General features: G+C 32.5%; 2 protein-coding genes across 2 annotated transcripts; one reads left to right on the top strand and one right to left on the bottom strand.

The window, feature by feature from the left end:
* Positions 1–2,178: 2,178 nt before the first annotated feature.
* Positions 2,179–4,158, bottom strand: LOC119600020 (endothelin-converting enzyme homolog). Its single transcript, XM_037950017.1, has one exon. The coding sequence runs from the start codon at positions 4,156–4,158 to the stop codon at positions 2,179–2,181; it is 1,980 nt and encodes a 659-aa protein (XP_037805945.1).
* A 4,583-nt stretch (positions 4,159–8,741) lies between these two features.
* LOC119600019 (endothelin-converting enzyme 2) lies at positions 8,742–10,754 on the top strand. Its single transcript, XM_037950016.1, has one exon. The coding sequence runs from the start codon at positions 8,742–8,744 to the stop codon at positions 10,752–10,754; it is 2,013 nt and encodes a 670-aa protein (XP_037805944.1).
* The last annotated feature ends 6,704 nt before the right edge of the window (positions 10,755–17,458 follow it).

The raw sequence follows: 17,458 nt of genomic DNA, 5'->3' as shown, positions 1-17,458 counted from the left end.
ATCGATAAGAAAATATATAAAATTTTAACAAAAAGTCATGAAATATTTTTTGGGCTCAAGATAAAAATATTTTAATGAATAGTGAAAAGTATATACTACAAATGAATGAGTGCATAAAGGATGAATGTGTGTGAGATGTTGTACATGATGATCCTTTTGGCAGATTGCAGTGATGACCCGTATTTAGATTAAGCAAGTCTGTAAGTCAAATAACAAGTCAGTCAGAGTATACGTACACACATATTTGTTAGTATATTGTAGGTGAGAAATAAAGATCAACAATTGGTATGCTAAGCATGATCCTTTTTTGGAAGAGTATCTCTGCTGTAACAGGTAAAATTGTGTAGTAGTAAATAGCAAGACTTGCACTAATAAGAGCTGTGGCGCCGAAAATCCATTTGTTATACTAAAATAAACCGTTAGAATTAAGGTTAACTTAAAAAAAATATATTGTGTGTAAGATAAACAGATTTTTATGTCTTAAAGGACTAGTGGTGTCCTAAAACAAACATTCTGACTGAGTTACACACTATATGTTATGGAAAATATATAATTTTGTATGCATTACAGGCATTTTCTAGATCTTTTAAATGTATACTTTAGCTGGTTGCTGGTTTTAATGATGTTTTCTTTGCTGCATTTTAAAATTTGCCTTTATTTTGCATTTCATTTTATTTGTTTTAGAAACGGATCATTTGTTTTTTCTTCACGAAATTTTGTCACCTGTACAGGCATCATGAGGATGATGATGTGAAGAGAAGAAGCTGTTTCGAAAAGAAAAAACTGCAGAGGACTGTTGCTTTAATTTTCTGGTAGCCTTTGCACTATTGTTACGCTCTGCTGGAAATCTTCATGTCCAGTTAATCCTCTACGTATATATGTGTGCATTTAACAAAAAAATGTCATTAATTCGTAATGAGAAAGGTGTTAGCTATACAAACACTCACATACTTAAATGTAATTTCGACTACAGTTTTCAAAATTCTCAATTTAAAACAATAAAGTTCAGGCTGTAAAAAATTTGAAGACAAATATTATTTGACACTCCTACTCGAAGGAGTATTGTCTTGTTCATATTGTTTCAGGTTGTGCTTAAAATCAATTAATATTTTTTTATTGTTTAAAATCTTTTGTATTTTTTTATCTTAACAATAATTGTATTTTTATTTGATTGAAGCAAAGAAAGAAAATGTGACAATTGTCCTGCAATAATGGAGATGACAATGAGATCAAGGAATTAGCCGACATCGTGTAAACTTTCTTCATTAGAACAAAGCGCACGATCACTTTATTTTGTTCATTGTTTCTTAAATTTGTATCTGATGGAAAATACGCCCTATTTTTAATGGAAAATATAAGTGATCGTCGATTAGAGCGATATTTACTGATCTACTTTTATGGAAAATACGAAGCTTTTTATACTCTATACCACTTTAGTGGGGGGGTATATTTGGTTTGTCCTATACCCACCATTAAAGATACCAATCGGCTTAGAGTCATTTTCTGAGTCGATTTACCTATGTCCGTCTGTCCGGCTGGCTATCCATGTCAACCCTGTGCTCAAGGTACAGGTCGCAATTTTCAAGATAATTGGACGAAATTTGAAAAACGCGCTTTTCTGGCCCAAGGACGAAGTCTATTGAAAATATAATTATTTTAAATATACCTGTATTTCGATAAAAAGTGACACAAATAAATTTTATACAAGCCTTAATGGCCTTGCAAAATTTCGTAAAGATCGGGGCTCATTTCAGCCTATCTCCCAAAGTCCTCCTCAGAAAATGACTTGAATGTCCAAAATTCATATATAAACACTAATATCGCGATGAAATTATGCATCTATAAACTATTATGATGCTAAATGTAGTTGACCAAAAATTGTTCTAATTTTCTCAACTAGAGAGTTATTAATGGAACTACATCCGGCTTTATGTTTTTCGTACAAAAAACGATTTTCTATGGTAAATATGAAAGATCACAGATCTTCTTCTTTCTCAATTGTTGCGATGTTTAATGATCTATAAAATCGAATCTATAAAAATCTTGTTACAAAATAAAGTTATCTGAAAATAATATTAAATTAAAGTATTTGTCATTATTTATATACATATATTTTCTTACATGATCTTAATTGTTAATATAATTTCTCTAAAAATATATTTATAAAAATAATATCAACTACCACAATCTACATTTTTTCACTGGATTCATGGGTGAGCCCAATTTACAATTAAACGCCTTCGCAAACTCCGGTGTATTTTGTATTGGCAACAGCGTTCGAAATTCATCGAAAACATGAATTTTAGATTCATTAAGTTTTTCTTCCATCTCTACTGCGCCATTACAAAAAGTCTGGGCAAATTTTATAAAAAATATTTGATTTATGTTAAAATCGAAATTTCGTATTGGTTTCTTTAAGCCCTCCTGCCAGCCACCAGAAAAATTCAAATAAGCCTCAAAACTTAAATGTAACATGGCATTATCGGCTACATTTTCCTCCATAGACAGTTCACTATTATCGATGCTTTTGCCGCGATAATAAAATTGTTCATATTGATTTTTTAAGCAAAGATAACGTTTTCTAAAATTCTCCAAAGATTGTTCAGATAGCCAAGCATTGTTGGAATATTTGTGCTGCTGTTCATCAAAATCATGCAGTTGATTGTCAGAGTCAAAGGCATGGGCCAATTCATGAGCAATAAATACGCCAACGCCAGCAAATTTAAGAACAGCGGGTAAATCCTTATGATATAAAGGCATTTGCATGACACCCATGCTTATATAAACAAGATTGAGCACGTTGTTATAAAACGAATTTAACTCAAAGGGTGATAAGAATGGCGGTACCAACTTTTGGTATACAGATTGCTTTAACATTAGTGTAAATTGAGCTTCCAAGTTTTGTAGATTTTCAAACCAATTAGAAGTTATTACTAAATCACCATAATGCTGTTTTGTAAAATCTGCCGAAATAATCTTCTCGCTAAATCCTATGACTATTTCCAGATCTTGAAGTTTTTGCCTTACATTTCGTTTAGATGTTTCGCTAAGCCATTTATAATTTTGAATGGAATTCAAAAAATATTGTTTTATATATTGAGCTATTTCATTGATATCTCTATGATTAGCCCTTGTAAAAAGCTGTTGCATAAACCAGGGCATCATAGCATAACGAAAGTATTTTTCCGTTAAAAAGCGACATTGTGCCCGTTGATTTTCCCGATCAGTTATTACTTTACGCCAGATTTTATAAAATTTTAATACAGTACAGACTTGAACATAACTTCTTAGAGTTAAAAGAGGCGTATTGCTTAAAAAATCGTGTAATTCGTTAATATTAGCTATTTCATTATTAACATACCAATAATTCTCTGTTTGATTTGGAAAAGCTTTCTGAAAAAATATGTTCCAATTAAGAGTATCACTTTTATGATGTAACAAAAATTCTGCCAAGGTTTTTCTCTCCCTTGGCTGGCGTTGTGTAGCTACACTTATTAAATATTCTTCAAATTGTAAAACATTATCCAAATCATTTGATTTTATATCAAAACTTGCTAAAAATTCATTTTTTAGAGAATTGTTAAGGAAATATGATATTATATATGGTTGTGGTAGGGACAAAGTAATTTCATATTCTCCACTTGCAGATGCCCATTCATTTATAATCAAAGGCAGCAGAGGATAAATGTTATAAGGAGACATAAAATTCACTTCTAACCAATCATATTCACCGGTAAACTTTAAACTGGAGTATATATCATATTCTTCTTGTAGTAAAAGATTTAAACCTGTTGTAAGATTTGGCTTAGTGTTGACACAGGATTTATAAAATAATTTAGCCTTTTGTTCACCTATATCTTGTGATCCCTTGATTTTATTTTCTAAAAAATCCATGGCCAAATCATCCAAAATATATTGCATGGTGTTTATTAGAGATAATGTACGTCCAAACTCGGGCACTTTTTTATTATGTGCCCAATTACCACAGGCAAATTCATAAAAGTCATCACAAGGATTCACAGTTTGATTTAGGTTGGAAAGCATGAAGAGTACGGTATTATCCACTAATTCATCTTTTTCCATAGTAGTGGGTAAATGGAAGATATTTTCTGTTCTTTCTGCGTAGTTTAAAGTGTAAGCTTTTGGTGTAGTTGGCATTATTAATAAAATTATGACACCATATTGTAGTTTTGGATAAATTGTTAGTATTTTCATTTCTTAACTTTTCTAGTTAACTGCTCTAAAGTTAAAGTGTTACTGAAATTAATTAAGTTTCTATTTCTTAGAAGACACTAAAACTTTTAGCAATAAAATAGCTAGTGGTCGGACATATTCGAATCTTTTATACCCTATTACTGCATTACTTAGAAGTAGTCTAGTAATGACTTGATAGAAAGCGTTGTACTTTCAGACAATAAGTGCAACGTAAGGAATCTATTCAATTCTCATTTAGTTAGGAATATTTTCCTAATTTTTAGGAAAACTTGGCAGTTGTGGTTTTTCTTAGCGTTTTAATTGGTATTATAGAACTGATTTCCATTATAAAGATATGCTTCACTTTGTTTATACCACTGAGTGTAGAGAATCGTAGTAAACTGTATTTTTTCAGATTTTTAACCATACTAATTGCATTTTAAATGCCTCATATTTATATAAATGAATGTTTTGTATTTTTTATTATTGATATATTTCACTTGGGGTTAGTAACCGTAAAAAGTTGAAATTTAAAATTTTATATAGTCAATAACATAGGTTTCTAACAGTTAAACACAAATGCAGAGTAGCACTATTTTAATAGATGACTATTACTTTTATAATAATTCATTATAATTAAGTCATCAGTTTGTTATATAGTTCTATAGTTTCAAATTAGCTTCAATCGGATTTTCTTGAACCCCAAGTCTTTATAAACATTCAAATCTACTTTAATTGTAGTTTTTTTATAAAAATGACATTCAATAAGCGCTTTTCATCTTTAAATTTAAATATAATAAATAGAGTGTGAGATGTCATCGATCGCTTCTAAAGTAACATCAATCGGATGTCCTTGCTCTCAAAGGCGTATTGAGAATTCAAATTTTTTGTAAGAAAAAACATGTGCTTCTATTAGCACTTTATTTAAACCCTTTCATACATTCTTTACAAAATTAACATTGAAAACGAAAAGGAAATATTACTTAACATTTAACACCCATTTTTTTATTATAATCGATTAGTTCACCCTTTGCTTTATTTTGCAGCAGACCTCATCTTAGCATCAAGACATTTATGAACATGACACAAGACAACCCTTTAACACCTTTGTGGCACACAAGAGTACACAAATATTACGCAAGAACAAAAAATGAAGAGCGAAGTGTGTCAGACACGCGTAACTAGTTGCTAATATAAACGGAAAGAAAATGAAATCATCATCATAATCTTTATCAAACGAGTACGAATAAATAATCATCTAATAAGTATTAAATAAAAACATTTAACTTCCTCCCTAAACGCACATTAACAAAAATACTAGAAACGGAAGGGTGTTGTAGAAGACACTATAAGAGAAAAAAACGAAAGGATTGCTTTGTTTTCTTTCGGTTCTACTATTAAATCAGCATATAAAAGAAATAGTTAAATGTCAATAACCGGAAATTGTAAACAAATCCTGACGCGTGGCAAAAGTTGCATAAACGACTCGAATTTAAATCAAATGTGAAAAAAAATGAAAGAGAAATCAAAAGATCAAATTTTATTTAAAAAGCAGATGCATTATTTTTTTCTCGTTGTCATGAAATGTGTTGACAAGTTCGGCAAAAAAGGATTGATTTCCTTTTGATTTCGTTTAGTCGAAAATTATTGAAAGGTGTTTTTTATGTAAAGGAAATTTCATTTTCATGATGCACAAACATTCACTTTTTAATGTCATGTTCCTTAAAAAAATAAAGGCGTTAAACAAATTTAAAGCTGTTTTGTTTTTACAAATATGATTTTCTTAAATTTTGTAATTTAATATACTCTCATGTTTTTTAAATGAAAGTAATCGGCTTTTACAAAGAGCCAAATAGATCGCATGTAGAATGTGACCTAGTAGGCATTTTGTTAGTTAGTTAGTTAGTTAGTTAGTTAGTAGTTAGTTAGTTAGTTAGTTAGTTAGTTAGTTAGTTAGTTTTTAGTTAGTTAGTTAGTTAGTTAGTTAGTTAGTTAGTTCGTTCGTTAGTTCGTTTTCGTTAGTTAGTTAGTTATTAGTTAGTTAGTTCGTTAGTTAGTTAGTTAGTTCGTTAGTTAGTTCGTTAGTTCGTTAGTTCGTTCGTTCGTTTTCGTGTTCGTTCGTTCGTTCGTTCGTTCGTTCGTTAGTTAGTTCGTTTTTCGTTTAGTTTCTTGTTCGTTTCGTTAGTTCGTTCGTTGTTCGTTTTCGTTCGTTCTTCGTTTTCGTTCGTTCGTTCTTCGTTCGTTCGTTCGTTCGTTCGTTCGTTCGTTCGTTTCGTTAGTTCGTTCGTTCGTTCGTTCGTTCGTTCGTTCGTTCTTCGTTCGTTCGTTCGTTCGTTCGTTCGTTCGTTCGTTCGTTCGTTTAGTTCGTTCGTTCGTTTCGTTCGTTCGTTCGTTTCGTTCGTTCGTTCGTTGTTCGTTCGTTCGTTCGTTCGTTTCGTTCGTTCGTTTCGTTCGTTCGTTCGTTCGTTCGTTCGTTCGTTCGTTCGTTCGTTCGTTTTCGTTCGTTCGTTCGTTCGTTCGTTCGTTTTCGTTTTGTTCGTTCGTTTCGTTCGTTCGTTCGTTCGTTCGTTCGTTCGTTCGTTCGTTCGTTCGTTCGTTCGTTCGTTTGTTCGTTCGTTCGTTCGTTCGTTCGTTTCGTTTTCGTTCGTTCGTTCGTTCTTTCGTTCGTTCGTTCGTTCGTTCGTTCGTTTTCGTTCGTTCGTTCGTTCGTTCGTTCGTTTCGTTCGTTCGTTCGTTCGTTCGTTCGTTCGTTCGTTCGTTCGTTCGTTCGTTTTCGTTCGTTCGTTCGTTCGTTCGTTTCGTTCTTTTTCGTTCGTTCGTTTCGTTCGTTCGTTCGTTCGTTCGTTCGTTCGTTTTCGTTCGTTCGTTCGTTCGTTCGTTCGTTCGTTCGTTCGTTCGTTCGTTCGTTCTTGTTTCGTTCGTTCTTCGTTCGTTCGTTCGTTCGTTCGTTCGTTCGTTCGTTCGTTCGTTCGTTCGTTCGTTCGTTCGTTCGTTCGTTCGTTCGTTCGTTTCGTTCGTTCGTTCGTTCGTTCGTTCGTTCGTTCGTTCGTTCGTTCGTTCGTTTTCGTTTTTCGTTCGTTTTCGTTCGTTCGTTCGTTCGTTCGTTCGTTCGTTCGTTTCGTTCGTTCGTTCGTTCGTTCGTTCTTCGTTCGTTTTCGTTCGTTCGTTCGTTCGTTCGTTCTTCTTCGTTTTCGTTCGTTCGTTCGTTCGTTCGTTCTCGTTCGTTCGTTCGTTCGTTCGTTCGTTCGTTCGTTCGTTCGTTCGTTCGTTCGTTCGTTTCGTTCGTTCGTTTCGTTCGTTCGTTCGTTCTTCGTTCTTTCGTTTCGTTCGTTCGTTCTCGTTCGTTCGTTCGTTCGTTCGTTCGTTCGTTCGTTTCGTTCGTTCGTTCTCGTTCGTTCGTTGCTCCTTCCTCCTCCCTCCTCCCCCCTTCCTCTTTCTCGTCCCCCTTCATTATTCAATGTACTTGTTTTATACCACGCACCTCGCTACACCTACATCCATCCTACCATCTCCATTCCATCCTCTCATAACAATATTTATACCCTACACCACTTTAGTGGGGAGGGTATATTGGATTTGTGCTGATGTTTGTAACATATAAAAATATTCGTCCTAGACCCACCTTAAAGTATACCAATCGGCTTAGAATCGTTTTCTGAGTCGATTAAGCTATGTCCGTCCGTCCGTCCGTCCGTCTGGCTGGCTGGCTGTCCATGTAAACCTTGTGCGCAAGCTACAGGTCGCAATTTTCAAGATAATTGGATGAAATTTGGCACGCACGTTTTATTTGACCTAAGGACGAAGCCTATTGAAAATGGTTAAAATCGGTCCATTATTTCACCTAGCCCCTATAGAACAGAACCCCCCGAAAAGGGCTTCTGAGCTCATAATTATGTTAAATATACAGATATATCGATAAAATACGGCATAACAAAGTTTTATAGAAGTCTTGATAACCCTGCCAAATTTCATAAAGATCGGGCCCCATTTGACCCTAGCTCCCATACAAAGTCCCCTTCAGAAAATTACTTGAATGTCCCAAATTAACTTATAAACACAAATATCGCGATGAAATTCAGCACAATAAAATATTATGTAAATATAAATATATTCACAAAATTTTATCGGGCTTGGTCCATATTTGCCCCTAGCCCCCATATAAAGCCTCTTTCAGAAAATTAGTTTTTCATCCATAAATTGCTTAAATGTATCGGAACAAGGGAATATTGAAGATAAATGCGATATTATGAAAAATAAATCACATTTAATATTCATAACTGGTGTAGGGTATCATATGGTCGGCCACGCCCGACTATACTTTCTTACTTGTTTTAAATACATAAACGTTTTTAAAATTATGTAATAATTAATGTTAAATTTAGAAAACTTCTTCAAATAATAAACATTGGTTTAGAATAAATTTATATATCGAACAGTAAACAGTTTTAGAAATTTGGCGGAATATATTTGAATAGTTAATAGTAATTTTAATAAAAAGTAATTTATTAAAAATTATTTAAAATAAAATTCAGTGAACCGTATAAAAAATGAGGTTAAAACAATGTTTCGCTCTAATAGCGATAACCTTGATATATTACACACAAACCACCGAAGCCACACTAAATCCCCCCAAGAGTATAAACATATCCAAACCCGCCGTTTTTCAAATACCCACTGCCATAGATGAAGATGATTTACTATATGAAATTGCACTTTTTATGAAGGACAACATGAATTTATCAGTGGAACCTTGTGAAGATTTCTATCAATTTGCCTGTGGTAATTGGACGCATAGCCCAAGGGTAACCCAACGTGGTCACAATGATACCCTATTACATGCCATACAATTGGAACTTAATGATTTAATGGTAGAATTTTTAAAGAATTCTTCCGGAACACAAAACCACACAGGAGAAGCCAAGGCCAAACAGTTTTATAGCTCGTGTATTTTGGGAGGCAAAGATTTTAATTTGGGTGTGAAAACTTTATTGGATAGTGAAAAGGATATATTCGAAAAACTTAAATTAACGGGAGAAAACGACTGGTTGCTAATAAATTTAATGTCTCCCTATGGTGTATATGCTCTGCTGCCTTTACATGTAAACTACAGCACCACTAGTAGACAATTTGAAATTTCCCTTAGTTTACCCATACCGCTGTTGCAACATTTCCATAATTCTTCTAACTTTAATGAGTTAATGCAAATACAAGGTTTAGCTAATGAAGAATTCGAATTAATGTTGGAATTTGAGCGCAATTTAACCGCTAAAGTTCAAGAACGAGATACTGTGGAGAGAGTAACCATTAAGAAATTTTTAAGTATACACGAGCAAGATGTTATCAATTGGAAATTATTCTTCAAAACAGCCTTTCCTCACTATTTGGCAGATGACTGGTATGTGAGTAATAAAGTAGCCAACTTTACACAATTAGAACGTTTTTTGCGCAAATCATCTACGGAAAATTTGCGTAATTATATTAAGTGGCGCACGATTCTAAAATTCTACAATATTTGGAAAGACCAGCTAACGGGAGATGAGCAAAGAGAGCAAGTCTGTCGCCAACATACCGAGTCGTACTTTACTTACGCTCTTATGCCTTGGTTTATAGAATACCTCTATGATGTGGAAAGAAGAGAAGATTCATTGAAAATAGCCGATGCCATACAAAATCAGTTCTTTGAAATGATTGCCAATTATACTTGGTTGGATGAGGAAACCAAATCGAAAATCAGCACCAAACTAAGAGCCATGGATATATCGGTGGGTTATAAAGATGAAATGCGTCATAGAACTTTATCGGATCAGATTTATAGTGATGTGGATATAACCACGGATTGGTTTAAAAATCTACAAAATTTGGAAGCCTATAGAGCCAGTATACGACTCAACTCGGTACACAAGACTATAGTACCGCCCATGCTGTCACCATTTAATGTTAATGCCTACTACGTGGACTATATTAATACAGCTTTTATAACCATGGGCATATCACAAATGCCTCTCTATCATGTGAAATTCCCGGATTCCCTTAAATTTGGTGGCATTGGCATGTTAATTGGTCATGAAATGGCTCATGGTTTCGATTCCAATGGCTATCTCATCAACTTCGATGGTAAAAGACATCAATGGTTGTCTCCTACCTCACTGCGTAACTTCAAGGAACGTTATAGTTGTTTGGAGAATCAATACAATAAATTTATCTATCATGGTATACAAACTAATGGTTCTGCTACTATGCCTGATAATATTGCCGATAATGCGGGTTTACGTTTCGCCTATCATGCCTACAGAAAGCATGCGACTGTGAAGGAGTTTGCAGAAAAACCTTTGCCTGGTTTAAATTTCACCAACAATGAACTATTTTTTATTAAATTTGCTCAAACTTGGTGCACGGGTCGAGATGATTCATATAAAATGCGTCATATTAAAATCGATCATCATGCCTATGGTGAGTTTCGGGTATTGGGGCCTTTGCGCAATATGCCCGAATTTGCTAAGACTTTTAAGTGTAAGTTGGGCAGTCAAATGAATCCTTTAAAAAAATGTGTAGTCTGGTAATTTTGGACAAAATTTTTAATAAAAAAATGTACAAAATATTTATTTTAAAAAGTGTTTTCATTTGAATTTAAAATTCTCCAAAAATTTTAAATACAATTTTGAAAAAAATAAATATTTTTATTTTATAAAAATACCTTTTTAAGGAAAATGTGAGTTCTGATGAAAATAGAATTAGAGAAGTAAAATGGAGAAAAATTTATTTAGTTGCTTAAAAGTAAAATCTGCTCTTGAATATTTAAACAAAAAAGGTAACATACAAATATATAAACAATAATACAATAGACGAATATTTACTTTCATTAATACGACAGTTGTTAAAATATTATTAAACGTATCAATTTATCGGCAAAACAAAAACCCCGACAAAAAAGATCAGCCAACAATATGTTTCTTTTTTATTATATTTTTCTATAAAAAAAGAAACTATAAAGAAACATTTAAAAAATAAATCATCACAAACTGTAACAATTTAATCCTTTCGCCAACGCATCTTTTAACCAAGGCACACAACTCCACACAAACACACACATGCTGCCAGTGGCAGTAGCGAACAGCTGTTGCACCACACATTTCAAACAAGACCTCAACAAAGCACAAGCCACAGGAACTCCACAAATAAATAAAAAAAAAGAAATACAATTTTTATATTGAAACATCCACATTAAATTGTTAAAAAAGAAGAAAAAAAAATTGCGCCACAAATGTAGCAAAGTGAATGAAGTAAAAGAAATCAGTTACAATTGTTAAAAAACTTTAAATTAAATCTGTGTTTTCAGGCTCAATTTAATTCATGTGCATGTGTATTTGCTCTTTCTCTTCCTCTCTTTCGGTATATCCTTTTCTAATGATTGTATGTGTGTAACAGTCAACCAGCCACAAACCATCAACAATTGAAAGGAAAACCCTTTTTTCGTATGTGAATAGAATAGTACGTTTTTTATGTTTGTATCCTTTTTAAAATATTGATGATGCACTAGAAAAGACATCATCCACATCATCTTCATCATCATCCTGTTTAACGTTAAATACAAATGTAATGGTTAAATCCTTTAGAAGGATTTAAGGCAAGCTGTGAGTTAACACATCCCAAACAAATACATAAGTTGTCTAAAGGTATCTGGTTTTTCTTCCAAAGGAAATTTCTATATAAAAGCAATAATATTTTTTTATAAAAAATCGTTAAATTTTGGCGGTTAATGCATTAAAAACTGTATTGTTACATGAATCGTATGTATGTATGTATGCGTTTTTGTTTTTTTGCGGCATAATTCCTTTTTTTCTATATTTTATTAGTTCTGTATTCTCTTTTGTTTGTGCTGCGAAAAAAGTGTATGATGTAATGCATTATCCTTTCTTTTTTTTTTTTTGTAATATTTCAAAGGACAATGGCATTTTAGAAAGTCTGTGTTACTTTTGTTGTCTGTAATAAATTAAGATTTTATGCAATTTTCAATGTTAAAGATCAATATTCTTTTATGCAACTGTAGGCGGAGAAAAGTCCTTTGAGGGATTCGTTTCTTTTTTTTTTTGTATGTGTGTGTTTTTTTAGTTTTCTATTGTCTTGGGTGAAAATTGCTTGGCGGTTTTGTGGAAAGAAAGTAGATGGGTGGTTGGATAAATGCGATGTATTTATTAGAAACTTGTTTTTTAATTAAAATTTGTTAATGAACATATTTTTGTAGTTCATTGGGATGGGGTCTCTGGCCATCTGTCTGCAGGCAGTCTGGGACTTTTATAATATTTGGAAACATTTATCAAAGGACCTAGGAGGATGTATGCTACATCAAATCCGAAGAAATACACCTAGGCCCCTATCGGGCCTGTTGTGCGCTGCTTTTCATGGAAGACAAATCTATGTTAGTAAAACAAACATAGTGTTCACTGAATGGTTCACTTTCAATGTTCAGAAACTCATTTTTCTAGATGTAATTCCTAAGAATTTTCCAAACAGTGTTCGTGAGGAATAATAACACTCCCAACATATTTCTTTAGCAAATCAAGATTTTTCTTATAATTTGATTAAAATTTTTCATAATAATTCAGCATAAAATTTTCTATAATTTCGAAATTTTTCACGATAAATTAAATTCTCACCAAAAACAAGATTTTCCACTTAAAATGGAAATTTTTACAAAAATTTCAATATCCCACTAAAAATGATAATTTTCATAAATAATTTAGATTTTTATTAAAAATTTGACTTTAAGTCATTTTTAAATATTAATTTTACTATAATTTAGATTTTTACTAAAAATTAAATTCTTCACAAAAAAAGATTTTTCATTTAAAATTAAAATTTTCCAACTTGCCATTAAAAATAAAATTTTTTTCAAAAAATTTAAAAATTTAATTTTTCACCAAAAAATGGTTTTTTCAGCTAGAAATTTTCACAAAAAATTATTTTTTATACCCTTCACCTTCATAAGAGGGATACATAGAGGGAAAGGGAAATATAAACGCCTGGTACCAAATTGACACCAAAGAGTTTATAATTTTTCAATAACATCCGTTGTCAAGGTATATACATACGTACGACAACACTATGTAATGTTGACAACATTGCAACAATTCGTTGTGGAAATCTAAATTTTATACACACCCGTTGTCTAAATGTTAACAAACGTGGTAAGCTTACTATTGGCAACGGATTGTTTGTCAATAGTTCCTCAATTCCTCAAACACTAAATTTCACTTTTATCTCAAAATTTGTTTACAATTAACACAATAATGTACACAATTAACAATTCAAAATATCATTGTCATTGGTACAGTACTTTCATTCAATTAAATAGTACCAGAAGTACATACTATTAAGTAGTATATAATAACATCCAATATGAAATATTGCAATATTAAAGCTATTTTTTTTAATAAAACTACAGTCAAATAGAAATTAATTTGTTACACATGTCAATATTTAACTCATGATTAATACTCCTATTAAACGGCTACTAGCTGAAAACCCATCAGAAAATTCATTCAGAGCGGGTTTTGCATTCTTTAAACTCTACATATGTATGTAGTACTAACTATATAACATGAAAATAATGTATCTGAAACATATACAATTTTATTTAATCAATCAATGTCATAAATTATGTATCTAAATACAAGAAAGCAATAACTAAACGGCTCTTTCTAATTGTTAATATTTGATAAGGCCACTACTACTGATACAGTCTATTATTACAAGGTTTCTAAATAGCTACAAAAAAAGGAGTGTATAAATGTTGTAACAAATTCTCTTTTTGCAACACACATTAATGGTAGTCCATGTGCATCACTCGTGTTGCAATTGTTTTGCTATGCAATGTCCGTAACTAAAAAAGGGGTAAAATAAAAAAAAAAACTATTAAAAGATGAGTAATTATTACTAAATTTATGGAAAAACGCAATAGATATTGGTGGAGGTTTATGTGCCTATTAAATAAATATGTAGACAAAAAAAAAGTCCACCCAAAAATAAAAGGGTGTTGATAGACCAATAATGTAATACTATTTTTTTAGCTTCTATTTTTTATGTTGCTAACTGGTAACAAGTGTTAATAATGATGTTGTTATGATAATGTCCAATAAAATGTTTGCTAAAAAGGGGTGTTAAAGGGTTAATAATATGCTGTGTGTGTTTTCTTTGTTTTGTTGTGTGTTGCATTATCTTTTAGAATTTTGGGTTAAAAAAAGGAGTTTTTGGGTTATTTTACTTTGTATTTGTTTGTTTTTATTTGTTTATAAAATTTATGAGGTGTCATTTTATAGAGTTGATTAAAATGGTATTATGTTGCTTATGTTACCCCGGGAACATAAAGAAAGAGATTATTGAAAATCTGTTTTATTCACATTTGTCTTAGAAAAATAATTTACGAGTTTTATTACACATTCGCATTTTTTGTCATCAACTAACACTGTGGAGTTGCCAAGTATCAAATCGAAACTTAATTAAATGTGTATGTATCCAAGAAAAATCACCACTTTTAAAATATATTCGTCAAGCTTTTCCTATTGAGTTAAAAAGCTAATAAAAGCTCTTTTCACTACTTCTTCATTAGCATTTTAAGTCATTATTTTAAAACGGATATGTCATTGGAGGCAAGTACTTCCACGCTCGCTTACAAATAGGGAGTTAAAGAAGTACTTGCAATTTCTCTTACAAAGAAGTTATTTTATTTTACTTCTAAATCAGATTAAAAGAAAGTCATTACTAGAGTACTTCTAAGTTATACAGACAGTAAGTAATAGTCATTGAAAAGTAGGAGGTTATGTAAGTACAACCCATTACTGAGTTTTTCCTGGGAACTTAATAACAAAGTTCCCCACATCTCATGAAGGTAAAGAATATGACTTGTGCTAATTATTGGACTAAATAGTAAATCTGATGTCCCATCTTATTTCATGAAACTTAAATAATATAATTTGTCACATTTTCATTTTAGATCTTTCTACAATTAATGCCTCAAATAGTTGGTATCTAAATCCAACGCAAAGCGAAAATTTAATCCAAAGTACAAATATGGAAATTTCGAATAAAGTAGGACATATAAAACAGGAACCCCTTGAAGATAATGAAAATCTGAAAGATGAAGAAACCTCCAACTCAAAAAGTCACAAACTAGAAAATTACTATACTACAATTGAAAAAATAAATAATTTTAAAACCAACACTCAACCGATCCATGAAATTTATGATGATCATGAAAAGATATATCAGAGTAAACTAACAAATGCCAACTTAGCTTATAGTATGAAATATAATAACGAACTTCATCATTATCAAAATGATATGAAACAATTTACCCATAAATATCCAATATATGAACCAAACTCTTTTCAAAGTAGAGAAAATCAAAAGAAACTTTTTAACAAGCAAGCAATAAAACAAGAGTATTCCCCAAATCAAGATAATATTTTAAATATAAATGAATTAATTAAACATCATGTCAACTCCTGGCACCTTGAACGCAATTCTACCCAATTAAAAGAACAATTTTCCAAATATCTATCAAATCCTTTGCATGCAATCAACTCTCCCGAATCATTTATAAACTCGGATGATAATTCCACTTTAACTTGGTCCCAATTGTTAACAAGCCAAATAATGCCAATTTGCTTGCCAAGATTGACAAATGAAAATAGCAGCAACGTTGCCACCTATTTGGGTCCACACTTAAAGGAATATAATGAAAAATTAACAGAACGTGATTTGAAATCACAAATAACACCACCCCAATCACCGTTAAATATTTTACCGGCATTTTTATTGCCCACACCAATTGTACTAACACAACAGTCAAGGCAAACAAGGACACCAACGCCAACAACTACTACAACAGCAACAGCTGTTAACTCTTATGTGATGCCAGAGCAGCAAGTAAACCATACAGCTATTGCTACACACTCATCTCCAACATCTTTTATGGAGACAAGTGAAATAAAGGCAAACTTAGAAGCAATTAATAACATCAATTCGTTGGATGGCCAGCCATTGTTGTTACATAAAACTGTCGACACTTCTACTGAGACTGCTGCTACTGCTATTAATAAACACAATGACAACGTTAACGTAGCGATTAAACAAGAGCTTGAGGACAAGGAGGCAGCAGAAATTGAAAATGTCTATACTACTGCTAAACAGCAACAACAACAGCACGAAAGAGAAAAATTACTCTCTGACATGGAATCGAATACGAAATGCATGCAGTCTGGCATGTCTGCTGTAACAAAGTCATTAACCCAGAAACAGCAAAAACCAGACGACATACAAAGAAATGAAGAAGAAGATGCTCATACTCCAGCAACTTACACAATAACAGCAACAAAACAAAAGAACAACAATACTATTGCAAACATAAAAAAAATACAAACACCAACAACTTCTCCACAGCAAAGGAAACAGCAGCAGCAACAACATCATCATCACCATCATCAGAGTCTGTGTTATGAGACACATCTACAAACGAATCTCGTAATACCACAAGCATTCTGTGAGCCACCTAGAACCCCAACTCCACTACAACAACAGCAACAACTTAATGCTTCAACATCCTTTGGAGAACAATTATTATTTGTGCGTAATTTTCATGAGAGAGATCGTCTAATACGAGAGCACCAATTAAGACAACATATACTTGGCAATAAAAACTATACCAGGAGTATCAGCAGCAATTGCCCTTTGGAAACTGCTAAAGAAGCTGCTATAAGTGGGTGTTTTAATGCTGCTTTTAACTCACGTGTTTTATCCGCAACACCAACAACTTTCCCAACACTCAAACAACATATTGCAACATTCAGAAACATTGCTAAACCTGGACAGTTTTAATAGACACAGCAGCAACAACAATGACAACAACTCTTTACGTTTAAGAGATTTTAACAAGGATGTAGACAATAATGCTGCAACAAACACCAACCCTTCAGCCAGTTTCCTTCGTAATTGTACTAATTGTCATGGCGTTGTCTACAATTGTGGGGACCATCATAATGATGGTTGTAGCGGAAATGTCAAAACTACTACTACTACAGTTTGTGTTGCAAAATCATCTCCTTCTGCACCGTCTGCTACTGAAAGGAAACATACAAAATACAGACATTATCCATTGACTTCAAGGAAGTCAGCGTTTTTGTCTGATTACACATCCTCTCCAGCTAGAAGTGAAAACGAGCTGGAGAATAAAGGTAAGTGTAAGTTTAAATTTAAAAAAATATTAACG

This window comes from Lucilia sericata, unplaced genomic scaffold (assembly GCF_015586225.1).
Source record: "Lucilia sericata isolate MDLA Ls3-8-SP2 unplaced genomic scaffold, ASM1558622v1 Contig000100F_arrow, whole genome shotgun sequence".
NCBI classification, from domain to species: domain Eukaryota; kingdom Metazoa; phylum Arthropoda; class Insecta; order Diptera; family Calliphoridae; genus Lucilia; species Lucilia sericata.
The sequence above is the reverse complement of the archived record's forward strand: the minus strand, read 5'-3'. Positions and strand labels throughout refer to the sequence as shown.